The sequence below is a fragment of the Colossoma macropomum genome, unplaced genomic scaffold, assembly GCF_904425465.1.
Source record: "Colossoma macropomum unplaced genomic scaffold, Colossoma_macropomum, whole genome shotgun sequence".
In the NCBI taxonomy this organism is placed as follows: domain Eukaryota; kingdom Metazoa; phylum Chordata; class Actinopteri; order Characiformes; family Serrasalmidae; genus Colossoma; species Colossoma macropomum.
The window spans coordinates 1,906,104-1,933,333 of NW_023495878.1; the positions used below are offsets into that span (position 1 = coordinate 1,906,104).

Here is a 27,230-nt window from a genome sequence, read left to right on the forward strand (position 1 = left end):
TGTTATGCCTCCCAAAAGAGCTGACAGAAGAGTATTTAGGGAGCAGTTTACCTCTCCCCTGTTAGCAGAGCTGGGCAAAATACTCATAGTAGAAAGTAGTGATGGCTAAACACTGTCCTTAATGTATTCAGTTTTCCAGATAAACGGTTACAATAAATAAAAAAGTAACATATTCACAACAAATACAGAATACATTTAGAATACATATTGATAAGAGTCGTGAGAAAATTCTCTGTTTTTACTTAATTCACACTGTTTTTAGCTTGCAAATTTCATTTAAATCAATTAAATGAGGTTCTAAAAATTCTTGACTTCTTTTTTCTTCTCTCATCACCTGCTTTTGTCCACTGATCCTCCCACAATCCCTTAAACATGAGTCCAGTCCAACACCAATGCTAAATCACTCACAAACATGTCCACTACTAGGAAGATTATTTGTCTGGTCACTCCTTTAAAAGAGCTCAGTAACAGTAGCTCATCACTTTAGTTTGTCAGTCTACTCAGGCTTTAGTAGGATCCTCAGTGTTTGTAAAGAAGCTGTATGAGATCCTCTTTAGAACTCGACTATCAGACATGTTTGCTACACACCCTGCATTGATTTCAAAATAGATAACAAGTATTAATGGTGTTTCTTTTAAAGATTGTATGTGTTTTATGTAGTGCGTAAGAATTCTAAAAGTATTCTCCTAAAAACGTAAAACTATTCTGAATACTGCCTTAATTCCTGTATTCTGTGTTCCCACTACTTGTATTCCATTACATCCAAACCCTGTTAGTCAGCAAAGTTTAGGCAGGGTTACCTTTCCAGATTTATTAGCAAAGTTCTAATTTGTCATATAATTATAATCAGACATCTTGTGTCTCTGAGGAACAACTGAGGTTGTACCACATGATTTTTCAAGATTCCCTGTCATTCATAACATAAACCATATTGGTATTAAGAACACAGTGAATGCTGTACTTTTTATTTTGCTGGACTTTGCCGTGTCTTAATTTTTGGAACAGAGCACTGAAAAAAAATCTTGTGAGGACTCTTAGAATCAACTCACTTGGAACCGGAGTCGACTCCAGAATTTCATGATGCTCCACTGCCCTCTAGAGGCGACATACGGTTACAGCATTAAGTGGCGTCCAACTCGACCAGTAGAGGGCGCTTCGAGCATAATCCAGAAACGTGCATGTTCAGCAAGCTTTATTCTGCTAAACAATAAGACCAGCAAAACTGTGCCCCTTTATATGGTATTATTATTATTATTATTATTATTATTATTATTATTATTATTATATTAAATTCCGAGAAATCTTCTTTGTGATTGTGTGAGGTAAGTGATAACAAATTGCTTTTGCATACAAAACCGCTTATACAAAATCTGTAAAAGACATCTGTAAGAGATATTTTACATTCTTTATTAAAAAATCATGTTAATAGATTATTATCTCAGTACTTTAAAATGTGCTATAATAATTAGGCTCACCATTCATTCAAATGTACTGATATAGTTCAAATACCAATTTGCTTTGCATCATAAGTGATCTTGAAGTGTGTTATGACCTGAATTTAAAGCATGTGAATAAACAAGGAGTAGATACTGTATGGAAAGCAAGCAGTTCCAGCTTTAATGTGCTTATTTCTTGTGAATAGGTGTCCCCATCTGTCTATTAAGGGCCTTTACGGCTTCTTCCTGGACATGGCAGCGGATAGGCAGAGGCCTTCTTGCAGAGCTCTCCGGAGACGAGGCCTTCCTCAACCCACACAAACCAGCTCTGGGCACCAGACTCCTGATATCACTCTGAGGCCCAAACACACTGGTCTGGAAGGCTGACCAAGGCCTCGTTAGTGTTTTGTCCAGGTTCAACTTTGGCTTCTGAGGTGCTGGTGCACTCCCCGGGAGTCTAGAGACCAGTGCGGACCTGCTCGAGTCTCGGGGTAGCTGATGGAGTGTGGGAAATTCAGTGAATTGTCCACCTGTTGAACTAGCAGTTGATCCGGGAGCTGCTGTGAGCAGAGGCTTCTTATCTCCTGCAATATCTGTCCTTATAGCACTGAGGGAAAAGATAAGAAATGCCATTAAAGAGATTGTTTGGTGGGAAATGAAAACCAAGTTTGCTTCTTTAGCTTTATTCCTGGGGCTACAAGGCTAATGTAGCTAACAAGCTAAACCCTATGATTACTCTTGTGAAAACTGCATGCATAAATCATCACACCCTGGCCTCAAATCATGTTGAGCTGTTGAGTAATCTCAAATACACTTGCTTATGTGGATTCTGACACTGTATGGCTTTAACTTGTTTATAAAAATGGACTATCATACATCATGTAGCTAAACAGTAGTAGCATCCATTTTGAAACATAACATTGTCTATGCTTTTCTCCATCTGACACCAAACGTGTCTTTGCTGATCGACTCATGTATATTCATAGATTTTTTTTGCCAAACTATTCCGTTAAAGAGCCCTTATCACGGAGAACCATTCTGTCTACCTTTGTTAATAAAAGTATGTAAAAAACTGTTAAAGTGTCAAAACTACTGTTCACTCACTGGTCCATACAGTCCATAGATGGAAACTAAGCTGCAAAAACAGCTTTGAGTTCATTGTTTTTGTGATGTCACAAAAGCCAGCATATTTGATTGTGTAGCCGATAGCACAAACTTAGCTCCGTCCATTCACATAAAAGTTACAAAGAGTGTTTTAGCCTGGACCACTTTTTGAATTAGGCACAATGCAGGACAGCCAATCAGAACAGAGACAATTTACATATGTCAGTCTTAAAGACACAGTAACAAAACACAGTTAATTTTTAAGGGACAAAGACGATAGATAGATAGATAGATAGATAGATAGATAGATAGATAGATAGATAGATAGATAGATAAAATAAAATCAATGAAAAAATAATGATATGGGCCCTTTAAAGACACTGCATCTGAATATCAGTGCCATTATAACAACGTTGCGATGCACACAATGAAAAAGTTTACTGTTGTAAGTGTTTGGGGAGCGGGTCTCCAGGGTTCAGGAGATGACTGAGGTCAGCAGCTCTTTGCAGTAAACTCAGAGCCTCCCTTTTCTCCGCCTTACAGGTGCTCTGCATTAACACTTTACCTGGAGGACAAACAAGGTCAATAAAACAGAGCACTGGGTGAAACGTTCTTGACTCTAATATGGTGCATTGAAGGGCTGCACAATATATTGTTTGTTAATTTTTATTGCAATATTGGCATTTGCAGTTATATAATAGAAATCTATGACCTGCAAATTGCAGTCAATCGCAGTGGTTTTTACTGAACATCTTGACCAGAGTTCCATAAATGTTTCTGAGGACGTTGGGATGAATCAAGGCATCCAAGTAATCCATGAACCCAAGACATGTTTGTTATGAAGTTTGGCTCTTTACTTTTGGACCTATCGTCTCAGAAATAAAGGTAGTAAACTTTCACTGGGGTGGGGCCCTCAAGGGTACATCTCAGTACCTTTAGTCAGGGAACATAACTGTACCATAATCCATTGAAATTATATTTTCTAAGATGTACTGACTCCACACACCCCGTCTCGTCTCCAGACTTTTTATTTTATTGTTCTGTTTTAAAACATTTGGTTATGAAAAGGTGCAAATATGAACTTTTCACCTGGAAAAACTTATTTAAGGTACACAATTAGACCTTTAAACCATTGTGGCACCTTTGAGGGAACATTTACAGTGTTTGTACCTTGATGAACAAAAAATGTACGTGCACAGAACCTTTATTTCTAACAGTGTATGAGGCTAATGTAGCTAGAAGCAAACTAAAGCCTAAGCACTAATTAGCACTGCGTAAAAACCTTAATCATTACTAGCATCAAATCACAGTTTTTAAACATACCATTCACTGTCCAGTCCATACAGTTCATATATAGAAACCAAACTGCAAAAACAGCCTATTTTGATGTCATGCAAACCGTCAGATTCACATAAATCTGCCTATTCAGCCTACAGCAGATTAGCTCCACCCATTCACACTGAATGTTTCAGCCCCGCACTGCTTTTTGAATAGGCACAATACAGGACAGCCAATCAGAACAGAGATTATTTACATATTCAGCTCAAAGGCACAGAAATAAAAAACAGCCAGTTTAATTCTAAGATATAAAGAGAGGTTGAAAAAAATACTTAAAAATGAATTATAACTTTGGAAATTAAACTTTACAAAGTTATGAGTGGATCTCAAGGCAACAAAATAAAATGCCAGCCCTTTAAAAAAGAACTGGTTAAAGATTAATCTGATGTGGTTAAATATTGGCCTGTATTAATTTTTAGGTATGTGATGTACTTTTGTACATTCGTATAGATTTAAAGACAACACTATGTCACTGTAACCCACATACTCAAGTCTAGTTTAGATCATTTAAAGGGCCCATGTCCTAAATTATTATTGTATATTATTTTTCCTTCTGAGGTCCACGTCTCCTGTGGATGTGGTTTCATGTATCAAATACCTTTAGAGATCATTCTAACACGACCATTCTCCATAAATCTTTAGAATTAAACAGGATATTTTCATTTCTGTGCCTTTAAGACTCATATACATTAATAAGCTCTGTATTGGGTCTCGCTTGAAAAGCGGTCTGGGTTGAAACACACCTTATGCCTTCAGTGTAAATGGGAGGGGCTAAACTGCTGTAGGCCAAAAAGGTGGATATTTCCAAATGTGATGTTTGTGTGACATCACAAAAACAGTGAACTCAAAACAGGCTGTTTTTGCAGCTCATTTTCCTGATATGGATTGAGGAATGAAGAGTATGTTCTGAAACTGTTTACATACCACATCAAACTCTTCTATTAAAAAAACTGAGGAAATTCAGCTTCCAATAATATGAGCCCTTTAATACTGTATATTGCAAGGTGTATCACAATCACAACACCTTACAATATAACCAAACAAATAAAGTATGTTTCATACAGAAAGAGTGAAGGTCTTGCTTCAAACTTTAGCTGCTTTACCCCTAATAAGCTGGAGAGGCCTAATCCAGGAATACTGACATTCCAATGTCCAACAATTCAGTCTAGTTTAAAATGAGACCACTGCACTGAAACTGGGCCCCTTTTTCACTTACCAAGTTTGAGTAGAGTGTTAGTGAGGTCCTGCAGGGTGGGCTTGGACAGGAAGAAGGTCATCCCCCAGCGCTGAGTCACTGCCTGTCTTACATGGATGACATGACGATACAGTTCGGCAGCCCTCCTCTGAGTCCAGCTACGGGAGAGAGCAGGAAAGGTCACCTCACTCAGCACTCTACAAACAGCTGCACTGCAGTGTGATAAAGTAGAAGTAGAAGTTGATAGGAACAGTATTCCTGAAACCTTGCAGGTTCAAAGTTTGCTTCCACAAATATGCATCTATCCGGAGGCATGTAGACTGTAGTTTTGGGACACCTAGCTTTTCAAAATGTTTTAATAAGCAGATTTACTAAGCAGTTTTATTCTGAGGAAATGATATGCATACAAATATTTGTGACAACATTTGTGACAGTATTACATAAGCACAGTGCCACACCCACATTTCATCCCCTTGTTGTGATGTCGGCTCTCATCAGCACTCAAACCTTCCAGCTGTTTAAACCACCTTTGGTTTCTGTAGGTGCTTTTAAAGATTAATTCACCAATTCTTTTTACATTTTTGCATAATTTAATGGTTGAAATGGTTTGATATGAAGCCCACTGTTCACAGGAAACTTGACAGCTCAAATTGTCTTTACAGTGGTGCTGATAGTAACCAGGGATTGTGATGTCTACAATGCAAAATAGCCATTTTATTTACTTTTCAAAAACTGCGCTGGGTGGGTGGACTATATTGCCGTGCAATGTCAATCTCGCTATCATGAATATATTTTTTAAAATATGTTTTAGGCCAAAACTGCAATAAAACAATGTCTCAGGCATCAGACCATGATCGTTTCATGTCATAACTTTTAAGTATGCTGAAATTTTGAAAACTTGATGGAATTCCCCTTTATGCAAGTCAAACTATTATTTAGACAAAACCTTTGTATATTAAGGAAGACATTTTTGTGAAGTCTCTAGCAAAATAGACCCAAAGCATTAGCAAGTAGATGTTTTAACTTTTGTATATATTTTTATTTACATACCTGAAAAGTAACAGCGAAAAATTCAAAGATGATTCAATGATTTTGACAGTTAAATTGCTTGTTACAACGTGTTTTGATTGAACAGACAAACTGTTTTTCCTTTAATCCATCCGTCCTTCATGAGCTGTTAGCCGGACTCAGAAACACCTGTATAATCTGCTAGATGTAAACAAACTCATCCCTCACTCTTTGTCAGTGTGGATGCTGTCGGTCCAAATGTCGGCCAGCTGCTCCTCCACCGCTGCAACCAGGGGATGGTCACTGCCATACCAGCGCCTCCTACTGGCCAAAGCAGCCTGCAGACAGCTCTCAGCAGCACTCAGCTCACCAACACCCCGTCTGAACATACACAGCATTTAATGAATTACTAGTTTGTTATAAATGGTGTCATAAGAATAGAATTAATAAATACAATTAATTTCATTTTAAAGTAATAATAGTTGTTTACACCATTTGAAAATGGTAACCATGATTTTGTGAACACTTCCAAATAAGTGGACCAGTAGCAATGTGGGGAAAATAACAGAAAAGAAGCTACTGCTTAGGAGATACAAGGTTTTCTTACAAAAGCAACAAAATACAACTTTCATACAACAGTACATAAAGTGTAGATAATGTTACACTTGTGTAGATATTAATTATCGTTATTGGGCTGATATCAGCAGAAAAGGCTAGATGGGATATCAGAAGGAAAAAAAGAATAAATCCAGTAATAAATCTAGCCTGGAATAGCGCTCACTTACACAACGTGATGTGATGTTGGCTGTTTTTCTGCCTGTAGGGTTCATAGAGTGTTTGAGTGGTTTCAGTATGATAGCCTATTTTTAGATGATGATCTTAAGTGAAGTAAAGCTGACTTAGCTTAGTAACTGTTAAGTGACAAATGTCGGTATTGGTACCAGAAAAGAAACAGTGGTATCACACCATCATGATTATTTTAAAGCACAGAAGAAAAGTACATATAGAGTAATAAATCACTGCTGTCGGAAGAAAACCTCATATCTCCATTTTTGTCATTTTTCAGTTCATAATTTAAGACATAAATTTCAGACATAATTTAAAAATACCTGTTGTCCTTTACATTGTATGTAAATTTCATGATGAATGGACCAAAGGAAACAGCCCAAAATGACTTGGAAAAATATCTGGTTCCATTGACTTACATTAAAAGTGAAGTAGGTTTTTTTTATTTTCCTGTAAAGTTACCATTTTGGAGATACGAGGTTTTCTTCCGACAACAGCGAAATGCACTTTGATGGACCTCATAAAGATTTGTAATACTGTATATCATTGTTTGAATGTACTATAACAGTGTCATTATATGTAGTAGGGCTGGAGAACATGATTTACTAAAGTGCAGTATGTGAAACGCTGAACAAAAATCACTGTATTCACAGTTTTTTATAGGAATTTTTTACTGTGGCAATACTGGGTCATTTTTATCTGAATTATTTTATTCAAACGTATCAAAAAAAAGAATAAAATGAAGCATATTGTGTATCCAGGGGCACTTTAACCTGCTTGTGGGCCCTGGAGCTAAAGGGGGTCGTGGGCCTTATTGATGTAGGAGAACGCAGCACCCAAAAACTCAAAATCTTTGTTTTTAATGAAAGTGCACACACTGCCACCAACTAGCACTGCAATTTATCATCTTTCCATTACTGCACAAACCTAAACAAAGCTGAATTTACCTTCTTATCAGCCAAGTTCTTTTTTGTCTGATGTCTGCAACTGCTGCAACATTTAAGGTGGAACGGAAAATTTGAATAAGAAGCTGTCAAAAAGGATGCCAGTTTCAGCCTCATCCAACTTAAACCCATGACCATACCACTAAAAGCCATAGTCAGCTAAGGTTTGACATTTTCACCAAAACAGGTGAGGTCTATGACAAGCTGTAGTCTATCGTCTGATTCAGTGGCGTAGGCAGAAATAAATTATTGGGTAGGCCTGTGAAAAAGTGGGCCAACTTGAACAGAAATTTCCAAACGTGCAGATCCAAAGAAGATGACATGAGATAAAATCAGACACATGAGGTGTGCAAAAGACGAGGAAAAGCAAACTTAAAAACCTAAACCTAATGATTGTGTGTAAAACATTCTGCCACAGTGGGCATGAAAAATGTTATTGGTCCATTCTTGTTCTACCTTTGATGCACGGAAGCAACATTAACATTTTTTTTTTTGACATTTTTATAAAATAGCATGTTTCCAGCCTTTTGTAATGCTGCACAAGCGCAAGAAGACGCTCACAGATCTTAAAATGAAAATCTGTTTAATGAGAGAGGTGTCAGAATGAAACACAGTCTCAGGGAAAATCCAAAATCGAAATCCAGAAACCAAGCAAGAGTCAAAAACCGGAATAGACAAAAACATACAGGCAATCAGAGCAGAAGGGCAAATACAAAAGAGCAAAATCCAAAAACAGTCAAAGGGTTCAAAACACAAGTCAAGAAGTCAGAGAAAGATCGCTCGATAGTCCAGTGAAATGGACAAAGAGGAGAACAAACCAAGGACTATTTAAGCTCTGAGACAAATACACACAGGTGAATCGAATTAGAATTCGGGTGACTGAGAACGAGGCAGTTGCATGTGATTGGAGGAATGGATGACATCATCGGGACTGGAACTATGGGAAATGGAGTCCTGGAGCGTGCTAGGCAAGGGAGGAGAACCCGGAAGCGTGACACCTTTATAGTCAAAAAGCATTGTAAATACCAAATTTGCAGAACACTGATGATGACGGTAAAAAACAGCATTCTCAGTGTCCTCAGTTACATCATTTGACAAAAGCTGGAGCTTCAAAGCATAACAAGCACAACCGCTGATAACCAACTGAGCTTGAGGCGATGGCAGATAGCAACAGTTGCTGTGCAGTGATTGGAGGGCTGAGAAAAGAAGGCAGAGCTTGGTGGAGATCCAGTGGTGGACAGTAACGAAGTAAACGTAATTCATTACTGTACTTAAGTAGTTTTTTTGTGTATCTGCACTTTACCAAAGTATTTGCATTTTGGGCGAATTTTTACTTTCACTAATATTTTGATTGGTTATAATAAAGTGACAGCACTTTATTATAAAAAAAATGAAATAAATATTCTTTCCACGTTTGATTGGATAGGCCTGTTATCAATCTAGGTACGGGGAAAAAAAAACAACCAAACAGAGGCCCTGAATTACTCAGAGCCCCTGGGCATTAAATTGCCCCTGTGTGTGTCATGAAAATGTTTTGAAGTATTGCAATATTACATTTTTGCAATATTGTGCACGTCTAATATGCAGGCTCTACCTACTTCTGTGTATTGCCACTCACTTGTGAAGGCCCTGCAATAAAGTAACAGTTGCTCCAGCACACGGATGGACGGACATAAGGTCAGTGTTACCGATTTCCTTTAAAATTCCTGGAACTGAATACAAACGGCCTCCTCTCTCCAGCTCCAGCTGACACTGAAAACACAGCAACTGGCCTGGAAGAGAACAAACATTTAAACACAGAAGCCGCTCATTTTACACTTCCACAAAGTCTACACATAAAGACTGAGCATTAAAGGCACAAAGACTGGATAGCCATCGTCATATCACATCCTCTGTACATGCATGGTTGACTGTTCTTATGCAGAGCCTGATCTGCTACCTTTTATCATCCTGATGTCCTCCTCTCTGACAGAACTGGAAACTGTAAGGTAGTTTGCTGTCTCAAGGCCTTTGTTGCAATACATCTCTGCCTCCTCAAGCTGCTGCGTGTGGACATAGAACTTAGCCAGCATGTGCTGCACTTCAAGCAGTAATCTCCCACTGTCTCCATCCGCCTGGAGCGAAAAAATAAGAGGAAGAGATGGGAAAAGAACATCTATGAGGACTCATAAAAAGTGGCCGGTGTTGGACTTGTGCTGTTTGGATCCTTATATTTGCGCTTTGGGCAAGGAAAGTTTTTTCCTCTCAAAACCAAATTGAATATTTTGAATTCATTACTTTTGTCATGCCATAAAAACAAACACATTAACACGTAAATCTAACTAGTCAACCTACAGCAGTTTAGTCCCGCCCATTCATGCTGAAGTTATAAGGAGTGTTTCAGCCCCTAGTGCTAATATACAGGACAGCCAATCAGAACAGAGATAATTTACATATATGTCTTAGAGGCACAGTAACAAAATATCCTTGTTTAATTCTAAGAGATAAAGAGAGGTCAAGAGGACAAGTGGACCTCATAAATAAATAAAATGCAAAAAAAATATAGCTTATGGGCTCTTTAGGGATAGATTTGGCCTCTTAATTCGGTTGGGGAGCATCTTACCCTGCGGGCCACCTTTCCCCGTCTTACGCTTCTGTTCGGCAGGCTCACCTGTTGAAGAGCTGTCTGTAACAGTATGTTTTCTGCTTCTTTATTTTTGCCCAAACCGAGCAGAAAATCAAAGAAGAAGAGAGCCAACTCTCCCACAACGCCAATATCTGGCAGTCCCCAACCTGAGACCAAACAACGAGGAATGTTTCATCAGCAATAAATCACCGATAACATGATCTGTTTGTCTGTTATACTCTTCCTTAGCTGTAATGTTACCTGTATGGGTCTGCGCCTCAGTAATGAACGTTTCCTCTTCCCTCATGGGTGAAACTGGAACATCAAAAGACAATCCTGCTGAATCCAGAGAGACCAGCAAAGTAAAACAGTCTACCAGATGAGTTTGAATTGATAGCTGACCAAACAATGCATGGCTATCAATGAATAATAATAACACATTAACAAATGAGTAGTTCAGTGATAGGAGAGAAGGGAAAAGTTCAGCTCCTCACTGATGGGCTTTAGTTACATTTACCGCATCATATGCCTTCAAAGAGGGGGAATACAACAATTATTTATTATTGCTAATTCTTTGGTGATATGAAGCTGAAGTCAGATATTCACCAGCTTCTTGTTCGAATTTCCCTGTTCCACCTTAAATGATGCAGCAGTTACATTCTGGCACTTCAGGCATCAATATTGCTGGACTATTTAAGGTGGAATGGGAAAGTTAGCTCGCTAGCTACCAAGACATTAGCATGCTATTAGCGATTTTTTATGCCTGTTATGAAGAACCATAATACATTGAAGCGCCATTAAACTAAGATAATACAATGGTTATCGTATTTTTTGTAACGGAGAAAATTCTCACATTTGTGGGTTTCTTTGGTTGCTCACGCAGCCATCTTGCCAGTTCTTCTTTTTTTCTCATAACACTCCGTTTGGAGTGTGACTCTGAAAAACCTCCGTTTGGAGGGCCATGTAGCCCTAACACCTCGCCCTACACCTCTATCTACAAAAATTGGGACACCCTACCCCCAGACATGAACGCGCAAAACAGAGGGCTAAGGGCTAAGTGGTAGGGGCGAGGGGTGAAATGGGATTGGGCCTAACGTGTCACAAGAAACAAGTAAACAAGCTTATGTACACCAAAAAAGACTGGATAGCAAAAACCAGTAGTAGTTTGTCTTGAAGCCTGAATTTTGTCAATGTTTATATACCACAGTATGTCATACAGTGTCAGAAACTGCATGAGATTTGTGGTAAAGCTGTTCACTCAATGTCAATGTTAGCCTGGCAATTCCAGCGCAAAACTTAAAATGCAACCTTCAGACACCAAACGTGTCTTTGCTGATCATAGTCATTTTGGGTAAGGGGGAAATCGGAACACAAAGAACACATATCTGGGGTTTATTAAGGTCTTGTTCTTTGTTCAGTAAAGCCCAAATTAGACCCTTCTAAAGGATTATGTGAAACTATGTAAAAATCACTAATAATTGCTTTATTAGCTGTAGTGATGCATAATGAACACTTTGTTAAGACTTTATTATAAAATTATTGCGCAGACCTGTCGTCTAAATTCACATCCAGTTAGTGTAGAATTGGCAGCATTTCATTCCTACAGTTTATAGATACTGTGTGACTTTATTACATTAGAGCTAATAAGACCTGATTATGTCAGTGATACTTCATGATGTGTTTCATATTCTGCAGCAGAGTTTTCGTTAGCGCTAATTAGAGGCTACAAAAGTTTTAGTCAGTCAGTTTTCATTACATCTTCAATACCTATTTTGGTTGCCAAAACTATTTTCTTCAGCAATATGTCAGTATGTGTTCCGTACAGGTGTTCAAAGGCTAAAACTGCACTTTAGAAAATGGAACATATGTTTTACGTTTCAGGTTTTGATGCAATATTACCTCTCCAGTAAAAACTCAAACAAAGCAAAAAAATTCAATTTTTAATTTGGAATAAAATGCTGCCAATTATCAGAATAATGTTTTTCAGCATCAGAATCACCTTATTTCACCAAGTATGTTAGACACACAGGGAATTTGTCTTGGTAAGTCACACATGTATGACGTAACATACTGAATAGACACACAGGCAGGGATGGGGGAGTAGCTAAGTAGTGCGCTACTTGTTGTAGTTAACTACATTTTTTTGTAGCTAATAGCTGTAGCCGCTACAGTTTTATGAAATGAGGCTAATAGTTGTAACGCCTACAAATTTTTGTGTAGCTGTAGTGATAATTTTCGCTACAATTTCGTTACAGACTTCAGCCAGTCTGCGTAAAATATGAACCATAGAATGCGGTCATTAACTGGGCTGGTGGTGACTCTATAATCCTGACTGGGCCGCGGACAGTTCGAGCAAACGGGCAGCTGCTGATCACCCCTCACTAGCAGGCTTAACTCAGGGGTTGCAACGGAAATGTTCAGAAGAGCCATTTTGTTCTTTCAACAAAAATGAAACCACCTTGGGAGCCACAACATTTTATGTCCATTTTACTTTCTTGGCTGTAAATGTGTCCCAGTATGTGCTGTTGTCCTAGTACTGGCTAAAAATGAAATAAACAAAAACTCAGACTTACTTTGCTCAGCTGTAACTGCAGTGTTTAAGACTATTTATTGTGAAACCCGTGTTAGAGCTGTGTGTTATAATGATTTTACAGTAAAGGAGGATTATGTTATTTTCCCCAAAAATCTAGTTCTGCTGTGGAGCCGCAACAGCAACAGTGGAGAGATTATTCAGGCCTGATTCTCACCCCAAACAGAACCAGAGTCACTGATGAGAATTTTGAGGCTTAAGTGATACCAAAGTTTAACAAAGGACTCCGAATGTCTTGTCTATCTTGCTGAAATGTTTAAATTAGAGCAGTTTTATTTTAACAGTTGACAGTGCTTTGCACAAAGTGGTTTGGTTTGTTTATGGTTATTTTTGTTGATTTTTGTAAGGAAAAACCTGGAATGATTGTCTTTCCCTTTAGTTCTAATTTTTGTTGGATATCACGTCTTTGGTTGTGTAAGTTTGATTGTACTCTTGAACTTATTTTTTGGTGATCTTTTTGTATATTTGCAGCTTTTGAATTGTATGTTTCTTTCTGACACATGACTAAACGCAGTGTCTTGTTTACACTGTCAGTTGGGCTTGTTTGGTGTGTCAGAGGGAGATTCACAAAAATTCTGAGAATCGTGCTTTGAAAGTAGCTAAAAAGTAGCCACTACTTTTCAAAAAGTAGCTAAAAAGTAGCCACTACTTTTCAAAAAGTAGCTAAAAAGTAGCCACTACTTAACTCTGGAAAAGTAGCTAAATTGTAGCTAGCTATACATTTTGGGAATGTAGCTACAAATTAGCTGACTACAACTTTTTCAGTAACTATCCAAACCCTGCACACAGGCTATTAACAAAAATTACAAAAAAATATAAAAAAATAACAAAAAAGAGACAAACACAATAAAAATAGAATAATGTAAGAAATAACAATAAAGAGCCAAAGAGATGTGTGAATATCTGTACATTTGCACATATGAATATCTATACATATGCAGGTCTGAGTAGACATATAATAACTATTAAGTGGACAATATTACAGAATGATTTGAACATTTGTACAAAAAAAAAAAATTACAGCTGTACAAATAAGCATTATGTTACAGAGATTCATGTCTTAAAAGTGTATTATATATATGTGTGTTATATATTTAAGTGTATTATATACATATAAAGTGTTTTTTGTGCATTGTTACAGCTAATAATGCACTGCAAAAGACCTCCTTTAGGTATTAATACAGGTCATAATAAACAAAGTTTAAAGCAGAGTGAATAAACCATTCTGAAGAGTCTAATTCAGGGTTTAGTAAACAAAGAACAAGACACTAAAAAACTCCCAATATGTGTTTCTTAAAATAAAATGATCCCAGAAAATTGTATAGATTTTTCACTCGTTTATATCACACGCTGAAAGCACTCCAAGTCAACGAGCTTATGTGACATACATGATGTTCTCAGTGAACCACAGCATGTGACTCTGTTACCGTTCAGCTCAAGCAGTGTCTGTAGTGAAGAGATGGGGTCATATCCTCTCCGGCTCAACAGCGTCCAATAGCGAATAAGATCGAGCCTTAGCTGTGGGTACTGCCTCACACTGCTCGACAGGAAACCCAGGGCTCTATGGAAAATGAGCAGATACGTTATCTAACTACACTGATTAACATCAGTGCAGTCTGGTGTATAGTAACTCAGGCTTATCTGCCCTTATTTGTTCACCTATTGTGTGACAGTGGTAATACAGTGTTTAAAGCTCACTCTCTGTCCACTGTGTCTTATTTATCATGGCTGTTTGAAAAAAAAACATTTTTGTTTTTTTTACATAATGTGAAAATGCCAGCTTTGTCTAAATTTTACAACAAACAGACCAATAGAAACGGTCAAGAAATACTCAGCATGAAATCTTGTTACATTAGCTTACATTAAAAGTTTTTCTCTTCACTACAAAGTTACCCCTCTTGTCACTGGGGTGGGACCCTCAAGGCTACATCTCAGTACCTTTAGTCAGGGCACACAATTGTGCCATAATGCACTGAAATTATATTTTCTAAGCTGTATTGACTCCACACACCCCGTCTCGTCTCCAGGCTTTTATTTTATTGTTCTGTGTTAAAACATCAGGTTATTAAAAGTACAAACACATATTTTTCCACGAGTAAAAACATATTTAAGGTGCACAACTGGACCTTAAAACCACTGTTGTACCTTTGAGGGAACATTTACATTGTTTATACCTTGATGACCAAAAATGTACCAGCACGGAACCTTTATTTCTAACAGTGTAACTTACTCTGGGTGGGTGAGGACACTATGTAGCTCCCCGAAGGAGCCAGTTTGTTCCAGGTGCCAGGGCAGCTCCTCCAGCTTCCTCAACCAGCCACCAAGTTCCTTGCTGGGCCTTTGAAAGAACTCAGCTAGGATACGATGCAAGTAGCTCCGACTGTTCTGCTGGTCCACAACACCTGAGGATCAGAGAGTAATGCAGAAAATACCACTCCATAAAGTGATATTTGAGGGAAAAGTGTCATATCAATACAAACTAAATCATTAGCTGAACACTGATGTTACAGTGTTCATAAACATATAGCACTCGCAAAAGTCAGAAACCACCATTTATTTATTTAACAGTTATAATGTCAGTTATAACGGTTATTAAGTATAAGTTACTCATTTGTGTCAGGAAAAAAGCAGAAAACATATATTTAACAGAAGCCCCAACAAATATATAAATTATCACATGTTTCAGTATTTTATGCGCCCACTCTTTGCTTTTGGTTTGTTTCCTTTTCTCAGTGAGGCTTCTTAACAGCTACACATCCCTTCAGACCCATAGCTCTGGGTTGTCTTCTCACAGTGGAAGGATGGACAGAAACACCTGTGGATGTTTTCAGATCTGAAGCAGCTTGATTTTCTCTCAAAGATGAAAAATATGATGTGTTTATCTGGTGGAGACAGCTTTGGTGTCTACCAGGTCTTGAATACTTGTTAGGAGTCCCATTTTCACTGTAGTTTTAAATCATTCTTGAACTTGTTTTTTTACTTATTTTCTTACTTATGGCTTTTTTGACTGGAAATTAAATAAATGAAAAGGTCTTTGATTTGGCACAGTACTGTATTTCTAAGCCAATTTTCTATCTGTGATGCTATTTGACCTTAAAAGGATTCCATTAAAATTCCTTAAGAAATGACTGAATGAATCATGACATCTCAAAGTCACCTACTTGAATGAATTAGATTTATTTTTGGTTGAATTCAGAATAGATTGAACATGCGAATGTGGCTTTTTTCTTGTTTTTTTAATGTTTGATAATAGTCTGGGAATTTGATTTTGGCCAAAAATAGAGTCAAGTCAAGTCAAATTTATTTATATAGCGCCTTTTACAACAGATGTTGTCACAAAGCAGCTTTACAAAGAATCCGGGTCCACACCCCCAGTGAGCAAGCCTTGGCGACAGTGGCAAGGAAAAACTCCCTCAACAGGAGGAAGAAACCTTGAGAGGAACCAGACTCAAAAGGGGAACCTATCCTCCTCTGGTGGACACCGGATAACAGCACAGACACAAAACAGTATAAGTGGATAGTAGAGCACATACTTTTCTAATTCTAATATTTTCACTGTGGGTTTAAATGCATTGATGCATCATGATACACAGTGGACTGCCACTTACCCAGCAACAGCAGCTCCATGGTCTGGCTAATGGACTGATGGCTGAAACACAGGAGGCCATTTGGTTTCTCCTGGACCCATGGTCCAAAAGCAGAGCGTAATCGTGCCCACTCCAAAGTCTGGATCCTCAGAGGACCACAGTGACCCAAATCCTCCAACAGAGCCAGTACCTCATCCTCAGTTAGCCCAGATCGAGAGACGTGGATCAGGCAAAGCATGTCCCATACCCAGCCTCTCAGCTCCAGAGCAGGAGAAGAGGAAACTGCAGTTACCAGAGCAGTAGGACAGCAGAGGTCAGTTTTCAACAGTGTACCTTATGAGGTTGAGTCAGTTTTACAAAAATGGTGCCCTCAAGGTGGGCCGGAGGGGTCACAGCCTTTCTTCCAATCACTGGCCCCCAGTGGCCTCTCGGCAAATTCTCGCCTCCACATCCCCCTTCTTCCCACTTGCCGACCCCCTTTACACTTTCACTTTCACATTTGCCTTTAGGGGGAGAGCAGCTTGGCTATTGGCACAACAACTGCCCAACCTCTCCTACGCTGCAACACACCCCCTTTCCCCACTCACACTTTCATATTGTGAAACTATACCAGCACTTTGCCACCCCAGGGAAAATGTTCTGGAGACACCATTTTTTTGGCACCATGACTTACAGTCTCACAAATAAATGCATTTTCAATTAAGCTGTTGTCTTAATTAAGCCTAACTGGATCAAATGATGTAGTCCTTTTAAAGCAAATTCGGGCTATAAGATGGCTGCTACTACTATTTTAGCTGTTCAGTGTGTACAAGCTTCCTTTACTTGTTTAAGCAACAGTGCAAACCTAAAGAAGCAAACTTCATACACCAAACTGAGCTGGTCTGAGCTGGTCAACTATTTTTGGGGTAAAGAGGAGAGGCATAGCCATGGGTCCAACTAAGATTAATCACAGGCCTATCCAATCAAATGAGGAAAGAATATTCACTAAGCTGGATTTTTAATATGATGAATTTGATTTCTTTTCTGTCAATGCTGCCAGTCACTGAAATATGGCCAGTCAAAAGGACTATCACCGCATCATTTGTTAATGTACAGCGATAGTCCAATCGACCAGTCTAAATTCTCAGTCCTCCAATCACTGCTCAGTGGCCGTTGCTAGTCACCATTGCCTCAAGTCTTCAGTATTAGTGCACCTGTGTTGGTCAAAAGATGTATCTGTGAGATCTGTACAATGGGATCTCAGACTTATCACTTTAATGTCTAACCTGCAAAGCATCTGTGTGAAACAATCTCTTTGAGAAACATGAGTTTTGTACAGTAATAGAGTTAAGTCATACCTGGTCTGGGTGCTACAGTGTTTGTTTCAGGCCTCTTGGAACTTAATGTAGAGTCTTCAGCAGGTCTACTGTAATCTTTAACCCAGCGACGAATGACCTTCACCCACAACTCTGATACTGAATCCACCTCCATGTACTCCTCTATCAGCTCATTCTCCTCCTCTTTGTCCCTCTGCATCCCACATGTCCGCAGCTCACTGCCGAGAACAGCAAGGAAGACCGGAAGGCGACACAGCTTCCTACTCATGATTCTCTGCAGGAGTGAGGTGGGCAGCTCTTTACTGGGTAAAGCCAAGTGTCGGTGCAATACGCTACGTTGGATGCATGGGTCAGACACACCAGGCCAGATGAAGACCTGGACGTCTGACCTGCTGGAGAGGCTTTTGTAAGTGAGATCCGTAGTGGTGGTGGTGACTATCAGCTTACAAAGAGAAGGTAGAGCAACTGGCAACCATCTCAGTTCCTTCACCTAAAATATGTAAAAGTGTAAGTGTAAAATTGTATTAGCAATGGCAAATGAGGACGTTCTCCATTAACCCCTCAAATTCAGCAGACCTAATCTTGTACTTACATACATTCCATATCAGTTACGTATTAGTTACTAATAATACTAGTTACTCAGTAGCTACTTACATATCGTCACTGTCACTAACCTTGTATCTCCATTTTTGTTGTTTTTCATTTTTAACAATATTTAAAATCACCAGCTGCCCTTTACATTGTTTAAAAATTTCATTAAACATAGACCAATCGAAATGCTCCAAATTTACTTGGAATAAATATTTTCTCCATTAGCTTCTATTAAAATTCTCCTGTAAACTTACAGTTTTGTTCTGACAGTGACAATATACGTGATTACTGAATAATCCATAGTAGAGGATTAGTATCTTGCAGTTCTCACTTTGAGATTCAGGGATTAATACATTTCTACCTATGCCTTTTTTAACTTTGACACAAGATACAGAAGTCCAGTGTCAATTTAGGATCTAAAGTGAACACTGCAAAGCAGTGTAAATGCTCTACTGTACTATAGGGTACACTGCAGACCAGCTTAATGCAAATATAAATTTAACACTCATAATTCAGCTGTGTGGCATTAAGAAATAATAATTGTCATATATATGACACAGCATTTTCAGCCTCTTACACCAGAATGGAAGTTTCTTAGTTAGATGAGAACAAATATTGTTGGACAAATAAAGATGCATGAAAGGAAGTTTGAAGAATGAACAGGAAAATACTACCTCCTGTAGTGACGGGCCCAGAGTGTCTATGAGAAGGTCCAGTCCATCCAACAGGAGGACACAAGGTCCCAGTTGAGCTGCAGCAGTGAAGGCCTGTACCTCTGCAAGCAGAGGCCTGGGTTCAACACACCCTTCCAAACCATCTGCCCACTCTGGCAGATCACCTGCATATTTAGAAGACATTTTCTTTCAGATTTTATGTGTTTAATGAATGGTCAGTGTCCATTTTTATGCTTTATTTATTTATTTATTTATTTATTGTATACTGAAGGAAAAAAAGTTATCCAATACTAAATGGTCCTGGGTGAAAAGTAACCCCCCTCCCCCAAGTTAATCATTCAATTAACCAATTTTAGTTGACAATGGTGATCAGTTCAACTAGACACACCCAAGCTTGATAACTGCCAGCCCTGTTGAATCTAAACAACAGTTAAATAGAACTTTTCCAGCAGTGTTAAGTGGGCTAAAAGGTATCAACAAGCAGAATACTGTGCCATGATAAAAAATAATAAAAAAAAAAAAGTTATTTATCAGTCTGGAAAGGGTTATGAAGCCATTTCTAAGCCTGTGGATCTAACCACAGTGAAGTGCCTTACCTGCCAAAAGCCCAACAAGAACACAGCAATGATGTATCCAGGAAGTCACAAAAAAAAAGCCAGATGAACATTCTGCAGGCCTCACTCACCTCAGATTAGGTCAGTGTTAATGATTCACCCATCAGAAAGAGGCTGGGCAAAATGCTCTCCATGGGAGATTTGCAAGGCAAAATCTGCTGCTAACCAAGAGGAGCATAAAGGCTCATCTCGCATATGACAAAAAACATGACCCCATAGCTTTTTGGAATAATGTTCTGTGGACTGATGTGTCAAAAGTGGAAGTTTTTTGAAAAAAAAGGGGGTCCTGTTACATCTGCTGTAAATCTAACACAGCATTTCACAATAAGAACATAACCAACAGTCAAACATGGTGGTGGTAGTGTGATGGTGTGGGGACGCTCTGCTACTTTAGATCTAGGTAACTTGCCATTATTGACGGAACCATGAATTCTGCCGTCTGTGATCTGAAGCTCAAGCGCATTTATGTTATGCAGCATGACAATGAGCTGAAGCAAAATTGAGGTTTTGGAGAGGCCTAAGCAAAACCCTGACTTGAACCCCACTGAAGGTTGTGGCAGGACCCTAAATGAGCAGCTCATGTTTGAAAGCCCTCTGAAGTGGCTGAATTAAAGCAATTCTTCAAAAAATGAGTGGGTCAAAGTTATTAAGTTCAGGTGGCAATTACTTTTTAATGAGAGTGATATATTTATTGCAAAACTTTTTTCCTTTAATAAATGAAATGATCATTCAAAAACCATGAATTTGTGTTTCCTCATGTTCTCGCTGCCTAATATTTTGTATGAGGATCTGACAGCAGTTAGTGTGACAAATATGCAGAAATAGAGCAAATGAAAAAGGGGAAAATAATTTTTCACATCACTATAAATAAAATTAATGCGTTGTAGGCATTCTAATAATAATTACTGCATATTAGCCATTAGGCCACTTACCATAGAAGACTTTTCGAAGTTCAGCAGTGCACTGCCTTAGCATTGACCTGACGTCCTTGCTGGGTGTGCTGGTCCCACAGAAGTATGGGATAACTGGAACTCTGGGCTTTCTCTTCCTAAAGTTCTGGAGCCACCAAGCAGCCAGAGATGACTTTCCACAACCCCTCTCTCCACTGAGCAGCAGAATGGACTTCTCTGGTTCTCCTTTATCAGTGTTACTGAAAAGAGGGAGAGACTGTTTTTGTCTTATGTCTGACAGGCAAAGTTACAGTTACAAAACAATAGGAAGAAGAAAATATCGCTGTCATATCAAAACCTCATGACATAATACACTGACAAGGCATAACATTATGACCACCTCCTTGTTTCTACGCTCATTGTCCATTTTATCAGCTCCACTTACTATATAGGTGCACTTTGTAGTTCTACAGTTACAGACTGTAGTCCATCTGTTTCTCTGCATACTTTGTTAGCCCGCTTTTACCCTGTTCTTCAGTGGTCAGGACCCCCATGGACCTTTCACAGAGCAGGTACTATTTGGGTGGTGGATCATTCTCAGCACTGCAGTAACACTGACGTTGTGGTGGTGTGTTAGTGTGTGTTGCGCTGGTCTGAGTGGATCACACACAGCAGTGCTGCTGGAGTTTTTAAACACCTCAGTGTCACTGCTGGACTGAGAACCGTCCACCAACCAAAAATATCCAGCCAACAGTGTCCTGTGGGCAGCGTCCTCTGACCACTGATGAAGGACTAGAGGATGACCAACACAAACTGTGCAGCAGCAGATGAGCTATCGTCTCTGACTTTACACCTACAAGGGGAACTGACAAGGTAGGAGTGTCTAATAGAGTGGACAGTGAGTGGACACAGTGTTTAAAAACTCCAGCAGCACTGCTGTGTCTGATCCACTCATACCAGCATAACACACACTAACACACCTCCACCACATCAGTGTTACTGCAGTGCTGAGAATGATCCACCACTCAAATAGTACCTGCTCTGTGAGGGTCCATGGGGGTCCTGACCACTGAAGAACAGGGTAAAAGGGGGCTAACAAAATATGCAGAGAAACAGATGGACTACAGTCTGTAATAGTAGAACTACAAAGTGCACCTATATGGTAAGTGGAGCTGATAAAATGAGAGTTAGATGCTTAGATGTTAGATACATCACCTCACCTCATTAACGGAACCCCTGAATCATCTGAATGAGGTTGAAACTTTGTCTTTTGAGTTACAGGAAACACAAATGTGTTCAGTAATTTCAGAACCTCTGTGGTTTGCGTCGAGGGTACAAACGCATGACAGAGTGCTTGAATATGGCTTCGATGATGCCAAACCTCAACTGAAACCTGATAACCTGCAGAAAAGGAAATTAAAACATACCATGCAAAACCACTGTCCGGTCCAAACAAGCGCAAGTGTAAAAATAAATAAATAAATAAATTCAATATCTGCTGACATGCTAAGGAGTGTCAGAGTCATGTGTTGTTGATGGAAAAGGCCGAAGACCTGAGATGGAGCGCTGAGCTGGAACTTGGTGAACAAGATCTATGATGCCTTCCCAGTCTTTTCTCACCAGCTCCTCAAGTTCCTGCAAGTTCCTAAAGAATCTGTCCAACAGACGATTGATAAGGAAGGTTAGCATTATTTATTTGCATTACACCAACAGTCCCCTTCAGTTATTAGCACTGTTTGCATTTTCAAGTGATGTAGCATTCCATTAAGTGGCTTGGGCACACATGCAGTAGCCTCAGGCAAAGCTAGACGGAAAACAAACCAAGCAATTGCTTTCAGTCCCCAGCCGAAAGGGGCTCCCGGCAACAGACGTCAAGGTGATAATGGTGTTTAAAGTGTATTTACATGGGCTTAAAGAAATAGTTCACTGTGAAATTAAATTTGCACAATTTTCTCCTTATCCTAAACATAGTCAACTGGCCAAGAAATGTTTGTTGTCCAAAGTTTGCTTCTTCAGTTTTCCACTGCCACTAAGAGGCTAATAGAATAGAAGTCTACGGCACCGAAAAACAATTTGACTTACATCGACTTCCACTGCTTTTATAAAAGAAGAAGCAAACTTTAAACCACAAACAAGTGACTATGTTTGGGGTAAGGGGGAACATGTGCAAAGTTTATTTGACTATTCCTATAATTTATGCATCAATGACCTTGGCTTATGTTTCCGCCACAGTTTTGAAGGTTATGTGCTCTTATATGTGACTACTGAGCTGGTAATTACTAATTTAACCCTTGATTACAACAATACCAGCTGAACTTCTCGACTGAAACACAAAACACTATCATGCCTAACTAATAAATGCAGTTAAATGTAACCTTTGACCTGAGGGTAACGCACACACACATAGACAAAAACTTCAATATATTCGTTTAAACCTAATTTCAAGCATTTAAGACTAGACTAAGCGTATATTCAATGAGGTGTCCAAACTTTTGACTGGGCTCTGTGAGAATGCCAGCTGTGATTCTGAATCAGAGTTACTTTTCTTAAATTCTCTTTTACTCAGACCTGACAGGTAGGCAGGTGTTTATGATTCGACTCTTCAGGTCCCACAATCGCTGCCTCTCATACTCCCTATGACTGGAGAGGTCCATCTGAAACCGTGCCGTCCGGCTTTCACCTTCACCTCCAGGAGTGCAGTCTTTAAAATAGAAGAAGCAGCGCTTGGGGCCGCCCATGAACGCAGCCTGGGTGATCTCCAGCTCAACCGAGCTACATGCCCGATGCTTTCCTTCCATAACCCAAGGATAGCCCCCTCGGACAGCTCCGTGCAGATTCTGCTCCAACCCAGACAACAGAGGTAGTTCTCCTTCTGGTTGGCCCAATGAATAGGACACGCCCTCAGGGAGAAAACAGCCATAGTGTTGCCCAAGCAGACAGAGGAAGGACGAGGAAGAGTTGATTAGATCCAAGCTGATCTTTAACTGCTGATGATAGACAGTGGAGCCCGCTTGGTGTGGATGGAGGTTGTGACCTCTCTGCCTGTCTTCATTATCATCATTTTTTGACTGCTGGATATCTACAGGTCTGAAGCATGTGCCTCTGGCCTGGCAAAGTGAATCCAAATAAGGAAAAACATGTGCTTTCAGATAGGCCAGCTCCTGCTGGAGGTCACCAGGGACATAACAGAGGTATGGCTGCAGTGGAGATGCCAAGCGGGAGGCAGAGTGACAATCTGACGTCATGTATTTATCAGTTTGGAGATCTGCTCTTTGCATCAGTTTGAAATCAGGTTAATGCATTTGGCTCCCTGTGGAGATAAAAGATACAGTATGTATAAATAAACGGGGTTTGGTACAATACTTGGAAAAAGTAGTGATGGCTGAATACTGAATGCACTGTTGCAAATGTATTCAGTAATGTATTTCTTTACAATGCACAAAACATAATGTATTCAGAACACATTTAGAATATATTTAGAATGCATTTAGAGTACATATTGATAAGGCACCTGGGAAAAACTCTACGGTAATTTTTATTTAATTCGCACTGTTCTTTGCTGTTACTGGTTGGCAGTTTTGTCCATGTGCAACCTTGTTTCCAAAAAAGCTGAAAACATGTAAATGAAAACAGAATGCAATATTATGCAAATCATGTAAACCATATATTTACTTGAAAATAGTACAAAGACAACATATCAAATGTTGAAACTTAAAAAATGTATGTTTTTTTTAAAAATATATGGCCATTTTGAATTTGATGCCAGCAGCACATTTCAAAAAAGTTGGAACAGGGGCGTGTCAAGTCAAGTCAAGTCGAGTCAGGCTTTATTGTCATTTCAGCTCTATACAAGTACACAGTGAAACGAAACAACATTCCTCCAGGACCAACAAAGAAACACAAGTGCGAGAAAATACAATATACACAGTGCAGACAATACAGTACAATAAATAAATATGAAAGACTTCCAATAAATACAAAACAGAACGCAGGCAGTACACAGTACTGAGAGTATGTGGAGCTGTGTTAGGAGAATGTAACATACTATGACATATTAACAGCTTAGCAGATAGCTTAGCATATATGAGCATAGCAGTCACTGAGGTAGCAACCAGAACAGCAATGGAATACAGTATTTGGTTGATACAGTAATTCTAGCAGCTAACATTGTTAAAGTGAAGTAAAATGTGCAAAAATGCAAGTATTTAGATCTACAGTCATATCAAATGAGGCATTTCAGTGAAATGCAGTAATTAAATTTAAATACAGTAATTAAATACAGTAAAAAATGCAGTTATTAAATTTAAATACAGTGTTCCAGACATAATTTGGAATTGCAAGAAGTGGGTAGTGAAGTTAGTCCCATATTGTTATGTATATGTGTGTGTGGGTCCATGTTTACCACTGTGTTGCATTACTTTTTCTTTTAACAACACTCTGTAAGCGTTCGGGAACTGAGGAGACCGACTGCTCTAGTTTTGAAAGTGAAATGTTTTCCCATTCTGATATAGGATTTCAGCTGATCAGCAGTTCGGCACCGCCTTTGCTGTATTTTTATATAATGGATGTCAGGTCTAGACTGCAGGCAGACCAGTTCAGCTATGCTGTTGTAACACATGCAGAATGTGATTTGGCATTATCTTGCTGAAAAAGACGTTGTCCAGATGGCAGCTTATGTTGCAAAAACCTGAATATATTGTTCAGCATTAATTGTGCCTTCACAGATGTGCAAGTTACCCATGCCATGTGTACTAATCCACCCCCTTACCATCAGAGATGCTGGCTTTTTAACTGTGTGCTGATAACAAGCTGAGTGCTCTACAGCCTGGAGGATACAGTGTCCATGATTTCTAAAAAGAATTTTAAATTTTGATTCATTTGGCCACAGGACACTTTGCCACTTTACCTCAGTCCATCTTAAAGGAGCTCAGGCCCACAGAAGGCGGCAGTGTTTCTGGTCCCTATTTATAAATGGTTTCTTCTTTGCATGGTGGAAGTTTAACTTGCATTTGTGGATGCAGTGATGAACTGTGTTCACAGAGCCCATGCAGTGATTTCCAGTAGAGAATCATGTCTGTTTTTAATGCAGTGCTGCTTGAGGGCCCAAAAATCATGGCTAGCCAATATTGATTTTCAGCCTTGTCCCTTGCACACAGAGATTTGTCTGGTTTCTCTCAATCTTTTAATGATAATATGTACCATAGATGATAGAATCCCTAAATTCTTTTTATTTTACGTTAAGAAATATTATTCTTGAATTGCTTCACTATTTGCCCATGCTATAGTGGTGAACCCCCCTCCCCATCTTTACTTCTCAAAGACTCTTTTTATACCCAATTATTTTACTAACCTGTTGCCAATTAACCACTAGTTGTTTTTTTAAGCATTACACAACTTTAGTGTTTCGTTGCCCCGTTCCAACTTTTTTGAAAATTGTTGCTGACATCAAATTCAAAATAAGCATACATTTTTCAAAAAACTATAACATTTCTCAGTTTCAACATTTCATATTTGTCTTTGTTTTATTCTCACTTGCATGTAGAGTTTAAATGATTTGCACATCATTGCATTCTGTTTTTAGCTAGACGTTTGCGCAGTATCCCAGTCTTTTTAGAAATGGGGTTGTAATTCTTCTGACAATATGTTTCTTAAAAATGTAATTATTCAAATGAATACAATTTTGACTCTTATTGCCTGCTTCAGTCCACTGCTGCTCCCATAACCCCACTGCCCTTTTATGACATAAGCCAAGAACTTACCATACCCCAATAACAAACTCTTGCAAACTTGACTATAAAGTGAGTAGGTGTCAGATTTTTATTTAATGTCATGTATGTAACCTGCCATGGATCACATACACCAGTCGAGTACAATACCAAAGCTAAGCTTATCACTCGTGGATGTCCACAACTGAGGAGTCTGTGCAGTGCAGTCATCCCTCAAAATAGATAACTGGCTGGTCACAGTGATTTATCAGTGTACTCAGGCTTTAGAAGGTATTTTCGATAAATATATATATATATATATATATATATATATATATATATATATATATGTATGTATGTATGTAAATATATATATATATCCATATATGTGTGTGTGTATTCTAAATACACATCCCCAATACTTGTACTCTGTTACATCCCAATCATGTAAATAACTTGCATAATGAATAAAAATTACCAGAGTCGTTTCATATAAATAGGTCAGCTTGGAAAACTCCTGTCTTGTCCGGACACTGAAAATAATCCATGCTCTCTGCCAAATATATCTCCTGATTGTGGAACAAAGTGTAGCTCTTACTGTAATAATAATAACTCAGCCTGTGCAAATTCTCAAAGAGGCTCATGGCAACCGCTGGTTGTTAATGTAAACGCACGACTAACCCAGCCCAGGCCGAGAACATGAAGCTGATCTCAGATCAGATGCTCTAATTAGCGCCACCCCTGAGCAAATTCACGAAAGCTGACTCCAGATCAGCGGTGAACACGGCATTAAAGTCCCGAAGCAGCGCTTGCCCGACACCCCACTGAACCAATCGAGGGTGGCCAC

General features: G+C 39.0%; 1 protein-coding gene across 1 annotated transcript; it reads right to left on the reverse strand.

Annotated features, from left to right (window-relative positions):
- Positions 1–1,552: 1,552 nt before the first annotated feature.
- LOC118803270 (putative tetratricopeptide repeat protein 41) lies at positions 1,553–27,017 on the reverse strand. Its single transcript, XM_036563842.1, has 18 exons — positions 26,862–27,017; positions 23,247–23,988; positions 22,232–22,332; positions 21,899–22,079; positions 20,721–20,938; positions 19,175–19,338; positions 17,931–18,399; positions 16,615–16,875; positions 15,237–15,408; positions 14,434–14,567; positions 10,678–10,755; positions 10,414–10,583; positions 9,751–9,925; positions 9,430–9,583; positions 6,310–6,462; positions 5,095–5,231; positions 2,982–3,105; positions 1,553–2,043 (listed from the first exon to the last, which is right to left on the reverse strand). Exons 2-18 carry the CDS (start codon positions 23,954–23,956, stop codon positions 1,626–1,628), a joined length of 3,819 nt encoding a protein of 1,272 aa, XP_036419735.1. The 5' UTR covers positions 23,957–23,988; positions 26,862–27,017; the 3' UTR covers positions 1,553–1,625.
- Positions 27,018–27,230: the final 213 nt, after the last annotated feature.

Excerpts from the sequence above, each read along its gene's own strand:
- LOC118803270 (XM_036563842.1), bottom strand. The coding sequence starts at position 23,956 with ATGCAAAGAGCAGATCTCCAAACTGATAAATACATGACGTCAGATTGT. Across the intron at positions 16,876-17,930 it reads CACTGTAGCACCCAGACCAG|TTTCCTCTTCTCCTGCTCTG; the intron begins GTATGACTTAAC and ends TGGTAACTGCAG. Across the intron at positions 5,232-6,309 it reads AGCATCCACACTGACAAAGA|CTGGACTCAGAGGAGGGCTG; the intron begins GTGAGGGATGAG and ends TCTCTCCCGTAG.